The sequence below is a fragment of the Rhinolophus ferrumequinum genome, chromosome 8 (assembly GCF_004115265.2).
Source record: "Rhinolophus ferrumequinum isolate MPI-CBG mRhiFer1 chromosome 8, mRhiFer1_v1.p, whole genome shotgun sequence".
NCBI classification, from domain to species: Eukaryota; Metazoa; Chordata; class Mammalia; order Chiroptera; family Rhinolophidae; genus Rhinolophus; species Rhinolophus ferrumequinum.
Genome location: NC_046291.1, coordinates 5369702 through 5388698, shown reverse-complemented (window position 1 = coordinate 5388698; position 18997 = coordinate 5369702). Strand labels below are relative to the sequence as shown.

Sequence of the window (18997 nt, the reverse complement as noted above, 5' to 3'; positions counted from 1 at the left end):
GAGGAGAGGAGCCTGAAGCTCCCTGTGTTCTCTGCCTCCCAGGGCTTTCTGTACCGGGCCTTGGGCTTCACCTTGGCCACAGGCCTGGAGGCCGACAAAGTGGAGGTGCTGCTGCTGGAGCTGCTGTACAAGACGGACTATGGCAACGACTTCGACCGGGAGGTGAGGGCGTCCCGCTGTCCCCTCCTATCTGCCGGAGCCCTCCGGACCTCAAGGAATACGGCGTGTGCATGCCTGCCTGCATGTGTGCATGTGGGCGTGCATATGTGTGCGTGTGCCTGTGTGCGCGTGCATGCATGCATGTGTGTACTAGTTTGTGCATGCGTGCCTATGCATGTGGGGGGGCTCTTCCTCTGCCCCTTCACCCCCGCTGGCTGGGTCTCCCCGCAGGGCGTGATTCTGTGCTTTGGCCTGTGTGCCCGGGGCCAGGTGAATACAGTGCTGAACGTGCTGCATGACTTTGAGGAGAGGATCCAGGAGTCGGAGCAGTCCTGGCAGATAGGCGCCTGGCGGGTAAGGCAACCTTGCTCCACAACCGGGTCTCCCGGGCCCTCTTAGAACTGTAGTGCTCTCAGCACACAACCAAGGTCCTGACTCGATCACAATAAGAAATCCCGCTCTGTGAATCCTGTTGCCAAAAGGACTGAGATCGGAGGCGGCCTCCAACCAAGCTTTACTGTTGGATCATCTAAAGAACACAGGGTGGGCTTTTCTAAGACCCAGTATTACAGAGGAGTCCTAGCCTCTTGCTGCTCACGATGGGGGCACCTCTGGGTGCTGGTTGGAAATGCAGGGTCCCAGGCCTCACCCAGACCCACTGAATCCGAAGAAGCTACAGGTGCTTTCCATGAATTGGGCGCTTTGCCTCAGTGAACCAATGGGGCTGGGACGGAGGGGCTCCAATGCCCACTGTCATGTAGATGAGAACACTGAAGCTTCCCCAAAGGCAAGCAGCTGGCCAGTGGTGAAACCGGGAGTTGGACCCAGGCAGCCCATGGCTGGCCTCTCTGATCAACTTCCTGCCACCGGGTGGGTGCCACAGGCTGGCTGAGCTCCCAGTAGGCAACCATCTGAAGTCACTGATGCCTCAGGCTTTGGCTTTGACCTTGGACACTTGCCCTGGGCCCTGGCAGGTGTGCATGAAGAGAATCCAGAGCGTCCCAGGCTTCTGCCCTAGGTTTTCTACAGAGCAGGAGCTGAGACCTGCATTTCTCCTCCCAGCCTGGCAGGGCTTGGCTGCCCCTATGCCTCTTCCACATTGGGTTTGGTAGCCTCCAGCATGTGCCCCCAGCAGAGGGGGGCCGAGGCTCTCTGTTCCCATGGACCCTCAGCATCACGAGAGCCCGTGGCCTCGAGCAGGAGCCTGGCAGGTGGAGGTATGCTGGAGCGGACAGCCAGCTTCTGATGGGGGTGTCCACGTGAACCACCTGCTCACAGCTAACGGGTGGTCCTGGCCCTGGTCTGACTTGCTCACCTCTCTACGCCCAGGGCCTGGCACATCGTAGGTGCTCAATAAAGAACCGTTGAATGAAGGAATAAATAAATGAGTATTTCAGGCACCTTCAGCTGATTCAGTGGCTCTTTTGGTCTTGGGACCAGAGACCATCCGTGTGCATGTGGGGCAGAGCCTGCTACCTCCCAGACGGCGGAGGCGAGCAGTTCACCCCCACCCAGTGCTTCTTCCCCTCTCGCTGACCTTGCAGAAAGACCATCCCTGGCGGCGGGAGACTGTGAAGAGTGCCCTCATGGTGATGTACAGCTGTGTGGCCACATTCTGCCACCCACAGATGCTCCTCAGCCACGTGGATAAGCCCCTCACCGCGAAGATCATTCACCACTACACCAGCAGCTGCCAGGTGACCCCAGGACGCCACAGGCCGACATCCAGCGCCTGGGGATGCCCTCCTTGTGCCAGGCTGGTGGAGAGTGACCCTGCCTCATTTTCTGGGTGGTGGCAAAGCCAGGAGTTGGATCCAGGCAGCCCGTGACCCATATTGAGACATCCAGGAGTCCCATCCGACATCCAGCATGTAGGAAGCCCACTGGCCCTACCTGTGCTATTCTCTGCTGCAGGGGGAGGTGGGGCACAGCCCTTTCCCTGAGTGCTGGGAGGGGGGAGCATGTGTCCCCAGAAGTCACAGGATAAACCCTCCTCTTTCCAGCCTCTCTCCCTCTACCTTCATTTCTGCCCCCCTCGAAACCCCCAGACACCTAACCCAAGCCCCTTCATAAGGGACAAAAAGTAGGGTTGTCTTCAGAATTGCAAAGGGACCAGCTACTTTCTCGGAACAGCAAGGAGGAGAAAGCACAGAGAACAAAGCAAACATTATTTTATTATTATTATTGTTTTTTAAATTGTAGTAAAAATAGACATAACATAAAATAAGTCGTCATTAGGCATGAGCCCTTGTTAAGTGGCATTAAGTACATTCACACAGTTGTGCCACCATCACTACCATCCATCTCCAGCGCATCTTGTAAACAGCAACTCTGCATCCATCAATCTATCGCCCATCCCCGCTCCCCTCAGCCCCTGGCACCCACCGCTCTACTTTCTGTCTCTGAGAATGACTGCTCCAGGTACCTCACTGAAGTGGAATCGCACAGTCTTTCTCCTTTTGTGTCTGCCTTATTTCACTTAGCATAAATGCCCTCAAGGTTCATCCGTGTCATAAAAACAAATACGATTGAATCTCAATAACTTACTCTACCTCTTCGGTGACACATAGGGCTTGCTGCCCCTGGTGAGCGAAGCTGCCCCCTGACTGGCATTGTGGCCCTTGGGCACCGTTGTGGGGGTCCTGGGGGAGGCAGCACCTTCTCGGGAGCTCTGGAGCCCGGCCCACGTCCCACCACGCTCTGACAGGTGGCGGAAGGACAGAACGAGGCCGGCCGCCCTGAGTGCCCCGGACATTGACTGTTCCTCAGTGCCGAGGACGGCGCATCCTTATGCGGCTACAGGGTCCGGCAGTCAGGGCTGTGGCTTGGGAGCCCCGGGATCACTCACAACATGCTCCTTCCTTCCCCTGGTCGTGGTCTGGGCACAGGACATCTGCCTCAAAATGGCCTTCATGAAGAGTGTGGTGCAGGTCGCCGATGCCATCAGAAACATCGCGGACCTGGAGGATTTTCAATTTGCCCAAAAGACGACTCTTACTGCCATTCTAATGGTAAGCCGGGTGGCGCTTCCTCGGCCCAGGGAGGTTTTGGGGTCTAACTCTGCTGACTGGCTTCCACCTTGACAGAGGTTTTCAGAATTCCTGAGGGCATCTGAGGGACGAGGCGGGTACAGGGGTCTCTGAAGCCCCTTTCGGTCTCAGTTCTGCTTTTATCCAACTGTAGGAGTTCCGAGTATGATATTCTTGTATCTGACAAGGGGTTTCATGGCCAGGAAACACTCGGGTTCTGTGGTGGCCCCGAGGTGGCTTGGTTAGCACTGGGAGACAGAGGTCCACAGGGTCAGCCCTGCTGTAGCCCCAGACTTTCTCCATAGGAGGGACCTAGGGGGTAGGGATCTGCTGCCGGCAGGACTTGAAGCTGATTTTGCACAGAACTTTGGTAAGAGCTAGAAAATGTCAACTGCCCAAAAGCAAGAAGCGATGACAGGGACTGATGGAGTTTGTGGGACAGCCCTGTCCCTGTCCCCACACCTCCCCACTCCCTTACAATGTCTTGCCCCTGCAAACCGCTCCAGCTGAGCTGGAAGCAGTTCTGGAAGGAAGTGAGATGTGGGTGGAAGAGGAGGCACCGAGAAGGAAAGGAACGTCCATTTGGCTCCTGCTCTGGCCAAGAGCTATACGCGTGTCATTGCACGCCAGCCTGGCACAGCCCTGTGAAACAGGCCACCGAGTCCTCGTTCCACATGTGAGGGTTCTTGGGCGCAGGCAGGGGAAGTGGCTTGCCTAAGGAATACCCGCAAGTAAGGAAGGTCTGAGCGAGAAGGACAGGCCCATCTGGAGCCCCACGCCTTTCACCAGATTTTGCTGCCTCCCCGAAAATGTCCAAGGCCAAGTGACCCTAAAAATGTCAGGTCTTCCTGGCACTAACACTGGGAAGTGCTGCCACCATTAGGGTCACTGTGAGTCGAGGTCCCCTCTCCTGCCTGGACCGGGACTCTGAGTGGCCTGGCAGCTCACTGCCCTGCTGGGTCGGGCAGGCGATCATCAAGGCGGAACCCGTGTACAGCCTCGTTTCTCCCGTGCGGGCCATGGCGATGGATGCCCTCTGGCACATGAGGTGAGCAGGGCCCCTTCCTGTGCCCCAGGCGCTTGCCCGGGGTGAAGGCAAAGTCTGAGACCACCCCTCAGTGCTCCTTGGGCGGCTGCCCCCACTTTGCCCTCCCCGCCTCTGGAGCTCCCAGGTCAATGGGCCATCTTAGAAGATGGGGATTGGCTTCCACCAACTCTTTTCCATACTTCTCAACAACATTTCAAGCTGGGCTCTTCTCCTTGGATTGGGAAGTGACTGGCAGGTGGATAGACTGCTCTTCAGTTCATTAGATGTTTTAGTAAGAAATCACGCAGTGACACTGAGTAGTACACCAGAGACATGGCATCCTTCCAGGTGGGTTGGGCTCGGTCAAGGAATTTATTTATTGACACGATATAGATACAGTTAAGCCAAGTATTATAATAATTATGAGTAATAAAATACCTGAGGTTGACTTTCTGGAACTGTCCATCCACCAGTGGGGAGCAGGGAGTGGGAAGAAGCTATGTGTTTAGAAAATTCGTGTTTGAAATGGTTGGATTGTCTCTAGGAATTCTTCACCAATTTTAGGCAGAGTTGTCATTTAAGGTCATAGCAAAACCACTCGTTGCTTTACGAGGTAACACATAGACAGATTTTAAATAAATGTCACAAACATCCCTTCAGGGGCTGGAGGAGGAGCCGGACAGGTGCACAAGGAATTAGAAGTCAGAGCTGAGTGTCAACAAAAAAAACCTAAGACCAGAAAAAAGTGGGCTACTAACAAGCTGCAATTCAGTTGCTGTAATAGGGGCTATAAAAAGGAGTTTGACTTCTGTTCTGGGCTTAAACAAAATACATGGATTTGGGTAGGAGCAGGAAGCTCTTGGCAGGACAGAACCCCTTTGGGGGGCAGAACTTCAAAGTTAAAGCAGGATGGGGGCTCCTAATTCTGGAGGTACAATGGAGTCAACGGGGGTTACTTTTAACAATACGGATTTTCTGACCCCACTCTAGACCTTTAAATAAAGATCCCTGGAGTCCGACATGGCCCCTGGGGCCCTTAAATTCTAATCTGCACCTCGGCTGATAACTATTGATTAAGGGATAGAAGGTAGATGAGCTAGGTGTATCAAGAAGCTACCTACCACCCTGGAGGGTTTATTAAAACGCAAGTGGCTGGGCCCCACCTCCACAGTTTTTGATTCAGTAGCTCTGAGGTGGGACAATAGAATCTGCATTTCTAATAAGCTCCAAGGTAATATTGCTGCTGCAGTATTGCACTTGACCCCGGGCCAGGACCAGCCTGGGAGGCAGAATCCATGGTTGTGATCAGAGAGGAGCAATGGAAAGCTTCTGAGCAGGAGAGGGACAGGGTGAGGGCAGGCAACACGTAGGAGAGGTGCTCTGGGGCCCCTGAGCCTCCCCTTCAATCACAGACAGTCACTGGCCACTGATGGTTGGGCAGAGCCGGGGCCCTGTGGGGGGGTGCATGCCTGAACCCCCATCCAGGGAAGCTGGCCTCTGCCTTGCTTTATGGCATGTCTCCACACCCCAGATGGGGCAGGGTCCCAGCTGCTCACTGACCACTCCTCTTGTCACTTTTTCTATCCCTAGCAAAGTGAAGCCTTTCTACTCCATAGAGGAAAACAGTGAGCTGATGGATGTCTGCATACATTCTTTAATTTCTCTCCAACCCCCAGGAGAGGACAATGAGTCCAGTAAGGTAGGTCCCTCTGGGCCACCTCATTTTCTGGGTCAGGACTTGGATATTTACATTCACATGGGCAGTGCCAAGAGCCCACCATCCTGAACCACCTGTGAGTGGTGAGAGGCAGCAAAGTGTGGGAGGCTGTGTGTAAGGTAATGCTAACTGCTGTAACAGAGAAACCACAAATCTCTGATCTCTGTGCTTTAACAAGATGAAAGCTTATTTCACATTAAGCAAAGTCCAGTTGGCAGTGGGGGTGGGAGTGGAGCTGTTTATGTAGTCATTCAGGTACCCTGCCATCTTCAATGCGTAACTCTGAGAGTTCCTGGGTGGACTGACATCCAGCCTGGATAGGAAGAGTATGGAGGATTTATGAGCCACTTTGCCCACCTTCCATTGGCCAGAACTCAGCCACATAGCTCCACCTAGATGCAAGGGGTCCTGGGAAATGTAGTCCCTGACTGGATGGCTGTTTTCCCAGGAACATTGTGGAAAAGGAGGATGAATCTTTTGTGGTCAGGTAGACATCTGTGCCTCCAGGTCCTGACCCTGGATGATGAGTCAGTAGAAACTGGCTCTAGGAGTTCAGTTCTCTCCTTTGTAAAATTGGTTCCTCTTAAGACGTTGTCTTGTGTGTCACATGAGAAAATAAGTGTGAAGAACTCAATGTGAGCAGAAGTAAAGGGGTGATTACCAAACCATCTCACTGTGTGCCCCCTCATTGCTGCCCAGCTCTTCCCTCCCCTTTCTTGTCACAGACCCTGCACACGAATGCCCTGCGTTCCCTGCAGCAGCTGATGGAGGGCCTCATGCAGAGACAGTTGGACCCTAAGGGTCTGCAGGAGATGGTGCATGTGAGTTGGTGGGCAGAGGACCAAGAGCCAGGGATGGTCAACCCTCCCAGGAAGCTGGCCTGAGGGCCAGAGTCTCTGGGGGAAACAGGGGGATGAGTTAAAAATTGTTTTGGTAGTTTTATTTAGGTAAAATTTCAAATTTGCTGAAAAATTGCAAGAATAATACAAAGAACTGCTGTATATTTTTCACCCACATTCACAATTCTTAATATTTTGCCACAGTTTCGTTTTCTGTTTCTCATCTCTCTCTCTCTCTCTCTCTGTCTCTCTGTCTCTCTCTCTCTCTCTCTCTCTGTCTCTCTCTCTCTCACACACACACACACACACACCCCTTTTGAATTATAGAGAGTTAGTTGCAGACATCAAGAACAAGAGTATTCTCTTACATAACAATACAATGTTATATTCTAATCTTTGGTCCATATTCAAATTTCACTAGTTGTCCCAATAATATCCTTTATAGCTATTTTTCTGTGATCCAGGATCTAATCTGGATTATGCATTGCATTTGATTGTCATGTCTCTTTAGTCTCCATCAATCTGGAACAATTCCTTAGTCGTTCTTTGTCTTTCATAATCTTGTCAGTTTTTAAAGGATACTGGTCGTTTATTTTTAAATTAGGTTGCTTGCTCTCTTATTATTGAATTTTCAGGGTTTTTATATATTCTAGATACAAGTCCTTTATCAGATATATAATTTGAAAATATTTTCTCCTTGTCTGTGACTTGTCTTTTCATTAATTTCACAGTGTCTTTTTAAGAGCAGAATTTTTAATTTTGATGAAGTCTAATTTATCTTTTTTTTTTTTATTGATCATGCTTTTGTTGTCACATCTAAGAAATCTCTGCCTAACCCAAAGTCACAAAGATTTCCTTCTAAAACTTTGTAGTTTCAGATTTTACAATGAAGTCTATGATATATTGAAGTTTTGTACATGATGTGAGGTATGGACCAAAGTTTATTTAATTTTTTTCCCCATGGATAACTAATTATTGCAGCATCATTTGTTGAAAAGGCTCTTTTCTCCATTGAACTACCTTTGCATCTTTGTCAAAAATCAATTGACTGTGTGTATGTGGCTCTATTTCTGAACACTTATTCTGCTGCACTGATGTATTCGTCTATCTTTACACCAGTGTCGTCCTGTCTTGATTACTATAACATTATAATAAGTCTTGAAATCAGGAGCAGATAGTGTGAGTCCACCGACTTTATTTTTGGCTGCTACATCCTATGTATGCTGCTTCATGTATTATTAAGCTCTGTCATTAGATGCATGAACGTTTAGGCCCTGGAATACAGAGTGGGCTGTGCTCCTGGCCCTTTTACCACAGGCAAACATTTGGAGCAAGGCCAAACCCATCAGTCAAGAGCCATCTTGGATGCTGGGGGGAGGGGACGCTCTCTCTCTGCCCAGGTCACATCACCCTTTTCTCCATTGAGGGGGCCTGGGAAGAAAACCAGAAGTGTCTAGGACCATCCAGAAACACTGAAAGTCCGATTCTGAGTAGGAGGGATGAGGAGGGCAATGGTTGGCCAGGGAAGGGCTGGCCCTGGGATTTTCATGCCCCCTTCTGTGTTCTGGGCTCTATCCATAGCTCCTGGAAAAGTGGATCTTGTCGGAGAGAGAATGGGAGAGGGAGAAGGCAATGAAACTCCATGTCCATCTCATGCAGATCTATGTCCAAAGCATTGGTGTCTGTGTGAGTGCCGGATCACCCAGTCCCCCGGCCGGCTGCCGCGACATCCACAGAGACATTCCTGTCTCTGTCTGTGAGAAGAGGGAACACTTTTGAAACCAAGTCTTTGTCCCCTGAAGAGACCTGTGGGAAGAGGCTGTCTCATTTGGGAACAGCAGAGACTCCTCGAGGAGCTAGTCTGGGGCTCTGGGGTTGGGGAGTGAGGGTCTAGGCTTGGTGTGGATCCAAGTTCTGTGGGGACCGAGGCTCAAACCAGGGTGAGGGCCCTCTTTAAGAAAAAGGATACACAATTATGAACACCACATTAGTTAGAAACGTGAACACTTACTTGGAATGCGAAAAAAATCACTGCAAAATTACAAATTTTACAAAGTTTGACATTCACGGAATCTAGAAAACGTGAAGAGGTGTTTCTGTTGATGAACCGTCTGAGACCTCTCTTCCTACACTGGTTGGCTCCATGCTCTTTGAGAGCCTGGTCCTCAGGGATGGTTGGCATTGGCAGGAGAACGATGGTTTCCTGGGGCTGGGGTGTGGGGACCAGCCTTAGGTCTCACGGCTGGTATACGGTGAGAATAAGGCAGGTGGCACCCCGGTGGGGACGAAGGTCCAGCATGGTGAGGCGAGAGCCAAGACTACTGCTAAGTAACATCTGAGACACCGTGCACAGTGCATTCCCTGGATTCTCTGATGCCGTTCTCACGACAACCCCTGACAGAGAAGGCGCCATAATTATCAGACGAGGAACACGAGGGCTGGAGGTTAAATACTTAGGTCACATAGCTAGAGAGCGGGGATGCTCAGACTTAAACCCAGGGCTCAGCTACAGGAACAAGGCAGGCACCTGGACGTAGAACCTGGGCCCAAGGTCAGCTGGACGCCTCGGATCTCACTGCTCAGCCTCCAGGGGCCCAGCTATGGGGTTTAGGAGGCAGAAACTTGGGCGGCGGGCGGATGGTGTCATCCTTCCCCTTCCCAGAGAAGGGTGGTATTTTCAGAGCAGGGTTCCCCCTCTCTAGCCACCCACTACACTGCCTCTGGGCAGTACCAGGCATGCATGAGTGGACAAAGGGTGTGACCCTTGGGGTCTCCTGTCCCTCAGATCCCCCTGAAGCTGGGACAGTTTGGCACGCTGGTTGGACTCATTGCCCCATGCACCTGTGACTCCCACAAAAGAACTCGTTTGGCCTCAATGGATGTCCTGTCCAGCCTGCTGGATCTTCACGGTATGGGGGAGGGGGGACATCAGGGCCAGCCTCTCCAGACCGGGAGGGAGGGCTGACACCAGGGATGTCAACTGTGGGGTTGTCCTGGGGGGAGTGTGGCCTCTCTGTGTAGACAAACAAGGGTGACCAGCAGAGATGGCAGAGGGGGTTCAGAGCTCATTGAGAGGCCATGGAAGCTTCCAGAAAAAGAGGCTCATTGGTGCAGCACAACTCACTGAAGGTGTGCGCTAGGCCCTGAGGGGCCCCGCTGGAACAAGGCCAGCTTACAGATACCAAGGACACAGAAAAACTGGCCAGAAATGAGCTCCGGGGAGAAGGCTGTGTGGTGACCTTCGAAGGGGGAGAGTTTGCCCCTGGCTGGGTGGCTGGTGGAGAGTACATCATAGGAGGGCCTCTGGGACAAGATTTGAGCCCGGAGTGTGCAGAGGTGGTGCAGGGAACGAGAGCAAAGACAGGAAGGGCTAGGATGCCCAGGTGCTCTAGTGTGGTCCAGGCCCGCGGAGCCCAGGCCACCCGAGGGCCAGGGCAGGAGGCCACCATGATGATCCTTGATGATCATGTCTGCAACTGTACCCCCAACAGCAAGCCAGACCTGCTCCTCATGGGATGCTTCCAAGGAGTTGGAGCTTGCGAGGTGCAAGGAGGACCTTCAGGGCTTGGACGTGGAGATTTTCAGGACGTCCGCCAGAATTGCCAAGGTGACAAGCCAGGAAGATTGTGTGGGCTACTGGGCTGGTCTCCCGGTGCCTAGATCATCTCTGGGGGGGCAGGACCTTCCTCAACCTGGCTGTGCAGCCCCCCTCCTCTGGGAATCACAGCTTCCATGGCCTTGGATCCAACTCATGCCATCCATACTTAAAAGGCCTACAATATATAAGGTCCCCACGGGGGTGCCTGCCACACAGTAAGTGCTTAAAAGTCTCCAGCTGTCTTCTCTCCATTCCTGTGATGTGGTACACTGGGGGTGAAAGGGGCCCAGAAAGAATTGAACATGAGGCCCTGCACACAGGCGTGCGATGGCATGCTGATGACTGAAAGTGTCCAGAGTCACTCAAATTCTTGGTGCTACAGAGAAGTGAGGTCCCTTCTGCCTCAGAGGCAGAGGCAGCTTCTCGGAGGAGGGAGGCTCGTGGAGCTGCAGGACAGGTTGGGGGGTGTCAGGACTCTGGGCACGCACACTCAGAGGAAAGCTGCAGGGGAGTAAAGACACGACAGGGAAGGTTTGGGGTGAAGCTTCCTGGGAGGGGTTCAGACAGGATTGGGAACAAAGGGTGAGTGGTAGGAGGTTGGAGGTGCATCCTGGATGCCTTGGGCATCCCTCTGACTTGTTCTCCCACTGAGCCCTCGGAGCCTTTAAAGAAGAGTGGTCCTGAGCAGGCCCAGGATTGGGATGGAGAGAGGCTGGGCCGGAGGCGGGAGGCTGTGGCAAAGGCTTTGAGAGACAATGGGGGCCTGAGCCGGGACTGTGATGTCCAGCAGAGGAGGGAGGTCCATCAGTGGTGACAGGTGGGGGTGGGGTCTGGGCCTCGGAATTTGGTTGTTGGACCCCAGGAATGACCTGCTCTGGTCCTAGGTGGCTTGCATGCAGTTTAATTGCGATGAGGTGGTCTCGCTCATCCAGAAGCTCTGTGAAAACCTCGGGGCAATGGACCTCCAGCACGACCAGGCCTCCGTCACCTGGATAGGCACTTTCCTCCAGATGCGGGTCAAGGAGCTAGAGGACAAGGTGGCAGAGCTGTGGCCTGGCCACCTGGGGCCTGGGGCTGCCTGGTACACCTAGGCTAGAGGGTGGGCAAGGGCCCAGCTGCACTCGCTGAGAACGCCTCCCAAATCCCTGGTTGTAAAGAGGAGAAGGAAGTAGAGTTCTAGAATGAGAAAGAAATGTGTTGAAGGAAGCCCAGATAGTAAGTGCATGAGGGACTGACGCCGTGGCTCGCTCTCAGACGGCGCTGCTTCCCACACGGAAAACCTGATAAAGTCCCGGAAAAGACCAAAAGCATTCATGGGAGGGGGCGCTGGACCATCGTGAGGTGGGGCAAGTTCCCTGGAGGAGGGGTGTGCAGTGGGCTGAGGACTGGAAGCCCCTGAGGGCCAGGCCGCCCTGGTGATGCGGGCCCTGCCCCCCCCCCCAGGTGGCTGAGATCCTGGGCGCCATCCTGGTGCACCTGCCCACGGTGGACCACCTGGAGGTGCGGGGCCTTCTCATCGAGGGCATCCTCCGGCTGGCACACTACCACCAGGAGACAGTCCTCACGTCGCTCCTGAGGCAGCCGCTGCCCATGGAGAGGTGGGTGCCCCGGGTGCGGGGCCATGGCCTGCTGTGCAACTCAGGCCATGCCTGGCTCACCTTGGCTGACACGTCCAGGAGGACTGGGGCCTTGACAGTGCCTTGTCTGACCCTCTCCCCCGTCTCCCACGGGAAGTACAGTCTTTGGGGAACTGGAGACCCAGTTTTGTGAATTCAGTTTACGCATCTTCTTGTTCGATTTGATCTTGTTGGACTTGTCTCGTTAGTCATTTAGAGCCCACCAGGACCCCACCTCCCTGTATGTGTGTAACCAGGCTCATCCAGTCACTGCCCTAGATAAAGCCCTTCCCTTCTCAGTAGGGCCACGGGCTTGGACTCGGGGATCAGAAAGTCCACAGCAAATTGTAGTCTGGCAGGTTCCCTGGCTTCTGCAGGCCTCCTGTCCTCTCCTGCCGAATGTGGAGATGAAAACTCTTCCTCAGATGTAGTGAGAGGAGGAAGAGAGACAACATGAGCCAGGTGCCTAGGACCAGCCTGACATAAGTCGGGCACTTGGAGGCTATTCCCAGATACGTCCATAGGTCATCAAACTGTAGTCCTGCTGAGATCTCCAAGGTCACTTAGCTGTGGAGTCGGGATTTCCAAGGGGGCTGCGGCTTTCCCAGGGGTACTGTGAGCCGGGTCAGAGAAAGGTGGCTGAGCGTGGAGCCAGGGACCTGGGTTCTAGCTACACAACCTTTGACGGCTCCCCCCTGCTCCCTAAGATTCAGCTTTGTGAGTCCAACCACTACTCAGGGGGCTGCTGGGAGATCCACAAGGCTCTTCCCCACTAGGGCACATGGCAGGTAACCCACAGTCCTTGTGCCCTGTCTTTGGCTAGCCACCTGATTGAGGTGTGGCTGGCGGTGGCGGACAACGTGCCCTTCGCCCGGATGATGCTGCATGCGCTGATGGGCCGGCTGCAGGTGCGGTTCACCCCCAGGGCCAATGCCACCTCCAAGGCTGACATCTGGCGCCTGGCCGCAGTGGACCCTCTGATGGTGAGTCTCAGGGGCAGGCCCCAGGGCTCCCTGGGGGGCTACGAGCAGGAGTGCCGATGCCTCCTGCCGTTCTCCCTGCAGACTCTATGCACCATCCACCTTCTCATTGAGAAGATGGACCAGGACGATAAGCTCCAGGACCTCTTCCCGGACCTCATCTACACCTTCCTGCTGCAGCTCAGCAGCAGCCAGGGGCCGGAGGCTGTGTCCCCCGTCCTGAAGACGTGGAGACTCATCCACACGGGGACCCTGCCCGAGGAGATGAACCTGAAAAGGTACTCTTGAGGGCAGGAGGTGTGGGGTGCAAGACAGTGGCCCTGGGCTGGACGTGGCCTCGGGCTGCTTCTTAGAAGTCACCAGACTCCAAGAGTCACCTTCACCGAGAGGCCTTTGCCATCCCCTCTGGGTGGGGAGGAGAAGTCTCTGGAAGCTGATCTTGCTCACACCGCTCCCTCACATGTGTCCAGCACATTGCAGTTTTCAGAATTTGCAGGCCCACCCACTCTCTCATGTGATCGCCCCTTAGCGCCTGGAGCAGGCCCAGCAGGCGTTGGGACCCGACTTCACAGACCTAGATGTGGTGCTTGCCCCTCTGAGGCGTCTTGGGTGCTCCCGGCGGGGCTGCCACGTCATGACACGGTCCCACTTTCTTCCAGGATCACGATCAAATCCATGCAGCTTTTGTTCAAGAGACTGAACAGTGAGCGGCTGGTTGAGACCCTGGAAGAGCAGGGTGTGTGGGACCTCCTGGAGAGCGGCTCCACCTTCCTGCAAGGAGTGGGCCTGCTGGCCAGGTGGGCACCCAGGCTCCCACAGGGAGGGCAGGGAGACTCGCAGAGGCACCTCCTTGCTGGAAAGTCTAGGTGGGAGCTGAATGCCTCACTTCTGGAGGGATTGCCAGGTTGACCTGTGTCCCAGACTCTGGGATGGCAGCAGCATGCAGGGCAAAGCGAGTCTTTTATTCCAACCCTTCGTGCCCCAGGGCAGGAAATGTGATGTCAGAGGAGGCCTGGGGCTTGCCCAAGGTCACACAGGGCTTCAGAGCAGGGCCAGGTCAAGGGATCGCTCCGAAGCAGCCCTCATTCAGTCCCCTTTAATAAAAAGGCGATGGAAAGTAAGCACTTCACTGACACCCCCTGGCAAGGAGGGCGAGGCCCAGAGGTGCTAGATCTGCCCACAGGCTCCAGCTCTGCCGGCAGGAGCTCAGAAGCCATCCCTGCCCACCCTGTGGGCTGTGGTGCCCTCTGCAGGCTGTACATTCAGAACATGGAAGGCTACGGGCGAAGGCTGTCGGAGCTGGTGCTCAGAGGCATGGACTCCGAGGTCCTGGGCTGCCGTGTCAGCAGCACGATGGTCTGCGTGGAAGTGAGGCGCTGGGTGTGGAGGAGAGATGGGCTGGGGAGGGTGGTGGGCGACCCCCGCTCTCTTGGGAGGCTTATCTCAGGGGCAGGTGCACAGGCCCTGCGGGGCATCTGAGTCCGGGGGCAGGTGAGCGTTCCTCATTTGTGTGTTCATTCAGTCATTCATTCCTTCATCACATGAGTAGTTCTGGGCCCTGAGGGGAAAGGGGCTCCGATGCAGCCTGTGCCCTGCAGGTGGCCGCTGAGTGATGTGTGACGCGGGGAGTGGTGGCAACACCCAGGATGGTACCTTGGGCTGAGTGACTTGCCAGGGTCCCACAGTTGTCAGGCAGAGGAGCCAAGAGTCGGTCCCAGGAGCTCAGGCTCCAAATCCTGTCCTATTCACAGGGGTCATTCTGAACCCTGCATATAATTGTGCGGCCCGTCTTGGGCCTAAGAAACGGGCCTCGACTGGGGATAACTGTAAAACGTTCTCCTTTCTAGTTCATGAGTGACCCAGTTCTGTACCAGGCGAAGCTGCTGAAGCCTGCCGTGCTGCTGCTGGAGAAGGGCGTGGGCCAGCAGGACGAGGCCCTGCGGGTGTTGTCCCTGCGTGCCCTCGGCAACATGGCCCTGGGCGCCCCCAAGAAGGTGCCGCTCCCCACCCTGAGCCCGAAGGCCGGGCGCAGTGTCCATGCTGGAGTGGTCCTGTCACCCAGGGAGGGCACAGGGCGCGGGGGAGGGTGGGGGTGGGGGGTGGGCTGAGGGCTCCCTCTGCCCCCAGGTGCGGCGCTACCGGAAGCTGCTACTGGAGAAGTGCCTGTGTTCCCTGCGGGAGCCCAGCAGCACCAGCATGTCCTCCGAGGCCATGGAGGCCCTGGCCAAGATCCTGGCCGAGCTCCGGGAAGGGGACATGGGCTCCTTCTTCGACGCCGTCTCTGAGCAGTGCAGGGCCTTCTTTGACAGCGTGAGTCCCCGTGAGAGCCTTGCTGGGCCCTGGGCCTCAGTGACAGTGGGGGCTCCGCAGATGCCTGCCCAGGGAGAGAGTGAGCACTTCTGAGCGCCCGAGGAGAAGATGCACTCGGACCTGCACACAGGGCAGCAGGTCCAACTTGGCACTGAATGTCGATTGCCGGATCCTGGGATCTTGTACAAAAAAAAAAAAAAAAGCTTGTTCTAGGGCCCACGGGACCTTTCTCCCTGCTATTTGGGAACGAGCTTCCCTTTCTACTTCCTTGCAGCCCACACATGTTCTTTGGGCACCTGTGATGTGCCAGGTGGGGACTCAGCTAGGCAGTGGTGTGTGCGTGGACTCCTCACGGCCCTCATCTAGGACGTGAAGCTCACAAGTACCCAGTTATGCCCGGTCTGGGAGCCCTGCAGGAGAGACTCCGTCCTGATGGAATGGTCCAGAAGGCTTTGCAGGGGTCGTGGCATTTAAAAAGGTCCATGGAGAACGGCTGGGGTTTTGCTGGGCTTCTTGCTCCCCGAGTCTCAGAACTTGTTTGTGTGTCTTGGTCGCAGGAGAGTGAGCAGCTGCGCTTGAAAGCCTTCCTCCTCTTTGGGAAGCTGGCGAAGGTGGTCAGGATTTCCAAGAAGCATTTCTTCAAGGAGGAAGTGAAGAAAGCCTGGGTCCCCCTCATGCTGCACTGCCAGGACTCCTGCTCCGATGCAGCCCAAGTAAGACACACCCTCGTCTGTGTCCCAAAGCCTGGGGCCCTCACTGTCCCCAAGAGGAAAATGCTCTCTGGGTGTGCTGGCTTAGCTACCCGCGGGCTTCCTCCACCTCACTCAGTCTCCGCGAGAGCCCTGCAGCCACACATCAGGCTGGGGAAAGGGGCCCTTCAAGGCAACCCTCAAATTGGCTTACTGAGGAGTCTCAGCTCTGTGGGAGCTGGGTTTCCTTTTCGTCCAGTCACCGCCTGCAAGCGTCCTCCAGCCATCTCCCTTTCTTCTACCAGTTTCACTTTTCAGTATTATGACCCATTCATGTTTAAAACTCACCCTAAATCTCTTTACCTGCTCCCTATGGGGCAGGCTTGTACGCGTGGGGAGGGAGGCCTGAGGGGGAGCAGAGAGGTACCTGGCTCTGCCACGTTGTTTCTTCTCCTGGTCCAAGGCCCAACGCTTCCACTGGTTTAGGTGGAAGGAGGGGGAAAGAGAGACCCCGTCTCCTAGTCTAACTGCTGCCTCTCAGGCTAACACGGGCTGGCTGGGGACGCAAGTGACGCTGGCCTCAGTGACGCTGCTGCCACTGCTGTCCCCGAAGAATAGATGCCCCAACCTCTGTCTTCCTGCCCTCTAGTGTCCTGTCCTATCCTCCTGTGGCCTAACCCACCGGAGGCCGGAGCCCAAGGGGCCTAGTTGCTGCAGGGGTAGGAAGAGCTGGATGCAGGAGATGTGGGGGATGAGAAAGCTTGCTTGGTCCTGCCAATCGCAGCCTGGCCTCGACCCCAGTCTCCTGGAGGGGCAGTTCCCAGGCAGGGCTGCAGACGGCATGAAGGCAAGTGGGCTGCATCTGCCACCGAGAGGCTTTTTATAGTTGTGCACACAACCGTGATGTAGGCAGGCAGGGCTTGGGTCCCGCCTCCTTCAGCTTCCTGAGGCTTTTCCAGGGCTACCCTCTGGCTTTCTCCATGGAACGCAGCCCTGCCAGCCTCACCCCTCGTGTGAACCCCCTCGGTCTGCCTGACGCTTCTCCTGCTGCCCTGTGTCCCTCCAGGCCTGTATGGCTACCATGTATCAGTGTGTGCACTTCTGGGGCTGGAAGGCTCTGGAAGACTCCTCGGGGAGAAGCGATGCCATTGGGGGTGACCAGATGACCGTGTTCCAGATGACCTTCTGCTCCATCCTGGTGAGGAGGCTGAGGGGGACGGACCTGTTGGAGGTGGCTGCCCGGTGGCTTGGGCCATAGGGTCTCAGCTGCCACAGAGGTCTATCCTGTGACCCTGTGTTCACCTTCTAGAAATGAAGTGTCAAGACCAGTGCTGGCCAGAAATAGAATGCAAGCCACATCCGCATTTTTAAATTTTCTAGTAGCCATGTTAACAACAGTGGAAAGAGGTGAAACCAAATTTAATAATATTTAATTTAACCCAATAGATCCAAATCATTATCATTTCAATGGGTAATCACTATAAAATGTATTAATTTCAGGCTAGCCACATTTCAAGTGCTCAAAGGCCACATGTGGCCACTGGATACTGTACTGGACAGCACGGTTGTGGACAAATATAATCTCTTGTCTGTGTCAGATAAGAATGTAACAGGTGGATGAAGGTTGCCCAGTCTCTCATTTGCTGTGTGATGCTGGGATGGGCGCTTGCCCTCTCTGGGCAGACCCTCCTGCTTCAGACAGATGGGAGTGCAGGACCTCAACCTCCAAGGCTCTGTGTGTCCTTTATTTGCAGACTCAGAAAAAGCCTGCTGTTCTCTACAGTTTCTTGCTAGAAACAATGACCTATGTTAAAAGTAATTTTTCAAGGATCAGACTCGCTTCCTGCGACCTGGCGGGTAAGTGGGCAGATGTCTCTTGATGCAGGCGGGACCCTGAAGACCATCGGTGTGGAGAGGAGGGGAGCAGGTGTGGGGACCAGAGCTCAGACGGAAGTCCCCTCTGCCCCACCCTGTGGCATACTGGCCTGGTTCTCCCCGGGTATCCTCCACTAAACCAACAGACACCCCCTACACCTCCTAAGGTTAACACCAGACCTCTCGCTGACCTAATGTCCGCGGGATGAGCGTTTCTCTGGCTATCATTTCAGGAATTATTATGAAGCAGATGTCTGCACATTATCTGAAAAAGCTGGACTTCCCGGCATTACGGAATTGTAAGTCATGGAGACTCAATCGTACCGAGTCCACTAAGTTCATTTGGGGAGCTTGGTGAACCCACCGAGGGAACTGACTCTCAGTTGTAGCGGTCTTTTCTTTGGGGGGGAGGGTTGTAACCAGGGAACAGAGAGACGGGTGACCCTGAAGAGGACTTTCCAAGGGAGACAACTCTGACTGGGGGGAGTCCATTTGTTCCCTGGCTTTCTGCCCCCACCCCCTTCACAAACATGAAATGCTTGTACCCTGATTCCTTCAGCTGACCACAGGGCAACCGGGTTCTGGGGGGATCCTCTGTCCCTGTTAGTGAAGTAAGAGAAGCCCTGAGACATAAGAGACGTGTGTGAAGACAAAGCTCCACCCGCCATCTCCGGACTCCAAACACAGGGTCTTCCACGTCTGTAGCCCTGCCGGCCCCTTGCTGCCACTGCCGGGGCCGCCCTGACCGCCCCGGGGCCTGAGCCTCCCGTTTCTGCTCTCAGCTCTCCAGGAGCTACAGCTGGACTCGGATCCTGGGGTCCGGAGGGCCGCCCTGGAGACTCTCAAAATCCTGGATACCTGTAGCCAGCACCGGCTTTTGGCTTCACCCGGAGTTTCCTAGGTGCCCCCCCGCGTAAAATGCAAACTGCCTTCTGACAGCGCCAGCCCTGGTCAGAGCAAGGCAGACCATTTTCAATTGTTTGTAACAAAAGCATTGTCCTGAAATCATCAGTGTCCCTTCCCTTCTTCCCATTGAAATAAACCTCCATTGCCCTTTGGAGCGCAGATTCGTGACTGTAAGATGTCGGCATCCCTGAGCCAAGACAAAGGGAACCTCCAGTCCCATCAGGGCCACTTTCCCTGGGGGTGTGCAAATGC

At 54.8% G+C, this 18997-nt stretch overlaps 1 protein-coding gene across 1 annotated transcript in view; it reads left to right on the top strand.

The window, feature by feature from the left end:
• Positions 1 to 18748, top strand: part of MROH2A (maestro heat like repeat family member 2A) — a gene marked incomplete at its 5' end in the record, with an annotated part of 41404 nt that extends 22656 nt beyond the window's left edge. The window contains 23 exons of the mRNA XM_033112448.1: positions 43 to 162; positions 391 to 513; positions 1704 to 1856; positions 3048 to 3170; positions 4157 to 4236; positions 5806 to 5914; positions 6658 to 6753; positions 8353 to 8457; positions 9557 to 9680; positions 10263 to 10378; positions 11254 to 11406; positions 11813 to 11967; positions 12809 to 12968; positions 13050 to 13243; positions 13625 to 13762; positions 14219 to 14333; positions 14813 to 14959; positions 15093 to 15275; positions 15833 to 15988; positions 17031 to 17162; positions 17719 to 17821; positions 18073 to 18138; positions 18622 to 18748. Of these exons, the coding sequence (XP_032968339.1) occupies positions 43 to 162; positions 391 to 513; positions 1704 to 1856; positions 3048 to 3170; positions 4157 to 4236; positions 5806 to 5914; positions 6658 to 6753; positions 8353 to 8457; positions 9557 to 9680; positions 10263 to 10378; positions 11254 to 11406; positions 11813 to 11967; positions 12809 to 12968; positions 13050 to 13243; positions 13625 to 13762; positions 14219 to 14333; positions 14813 to 14959; positions 15093 to 15275; positions 15833 to 15988; positions 17031 to 17162; positions 17719 to 17821; positions 18073 to 18138; positions 18622 to 18740 (2970 nt within the window). The remainder of the gene's footprint in view (positions 1 to 42; positions 163 to 390; positions 514 to 1703; positions 1857 to 3047; positions 3171 to 4156; positions 4237 to 5805; positions 5915 to 6657; positions 6754 to 8352; positions 8458 to 9556; positions 9681 to 10262; positions 10379 to 11253; positions 11407 to 11812; positions 11968 to 12808; positions 12969 to 13049; positions 13244 to 13624; positions 13763 to 14218; positions 14334 to 14812; positions 14960 to 15092; positions 15276 to 15832; positions 15989 to 17030; positions 17163 to 17718; positions 17822 to 18072; positions 18139 to 18621) is intronic.
• Between the last annotated feature and the right edge of the window lie 249 nt (positions 18749 to 18997).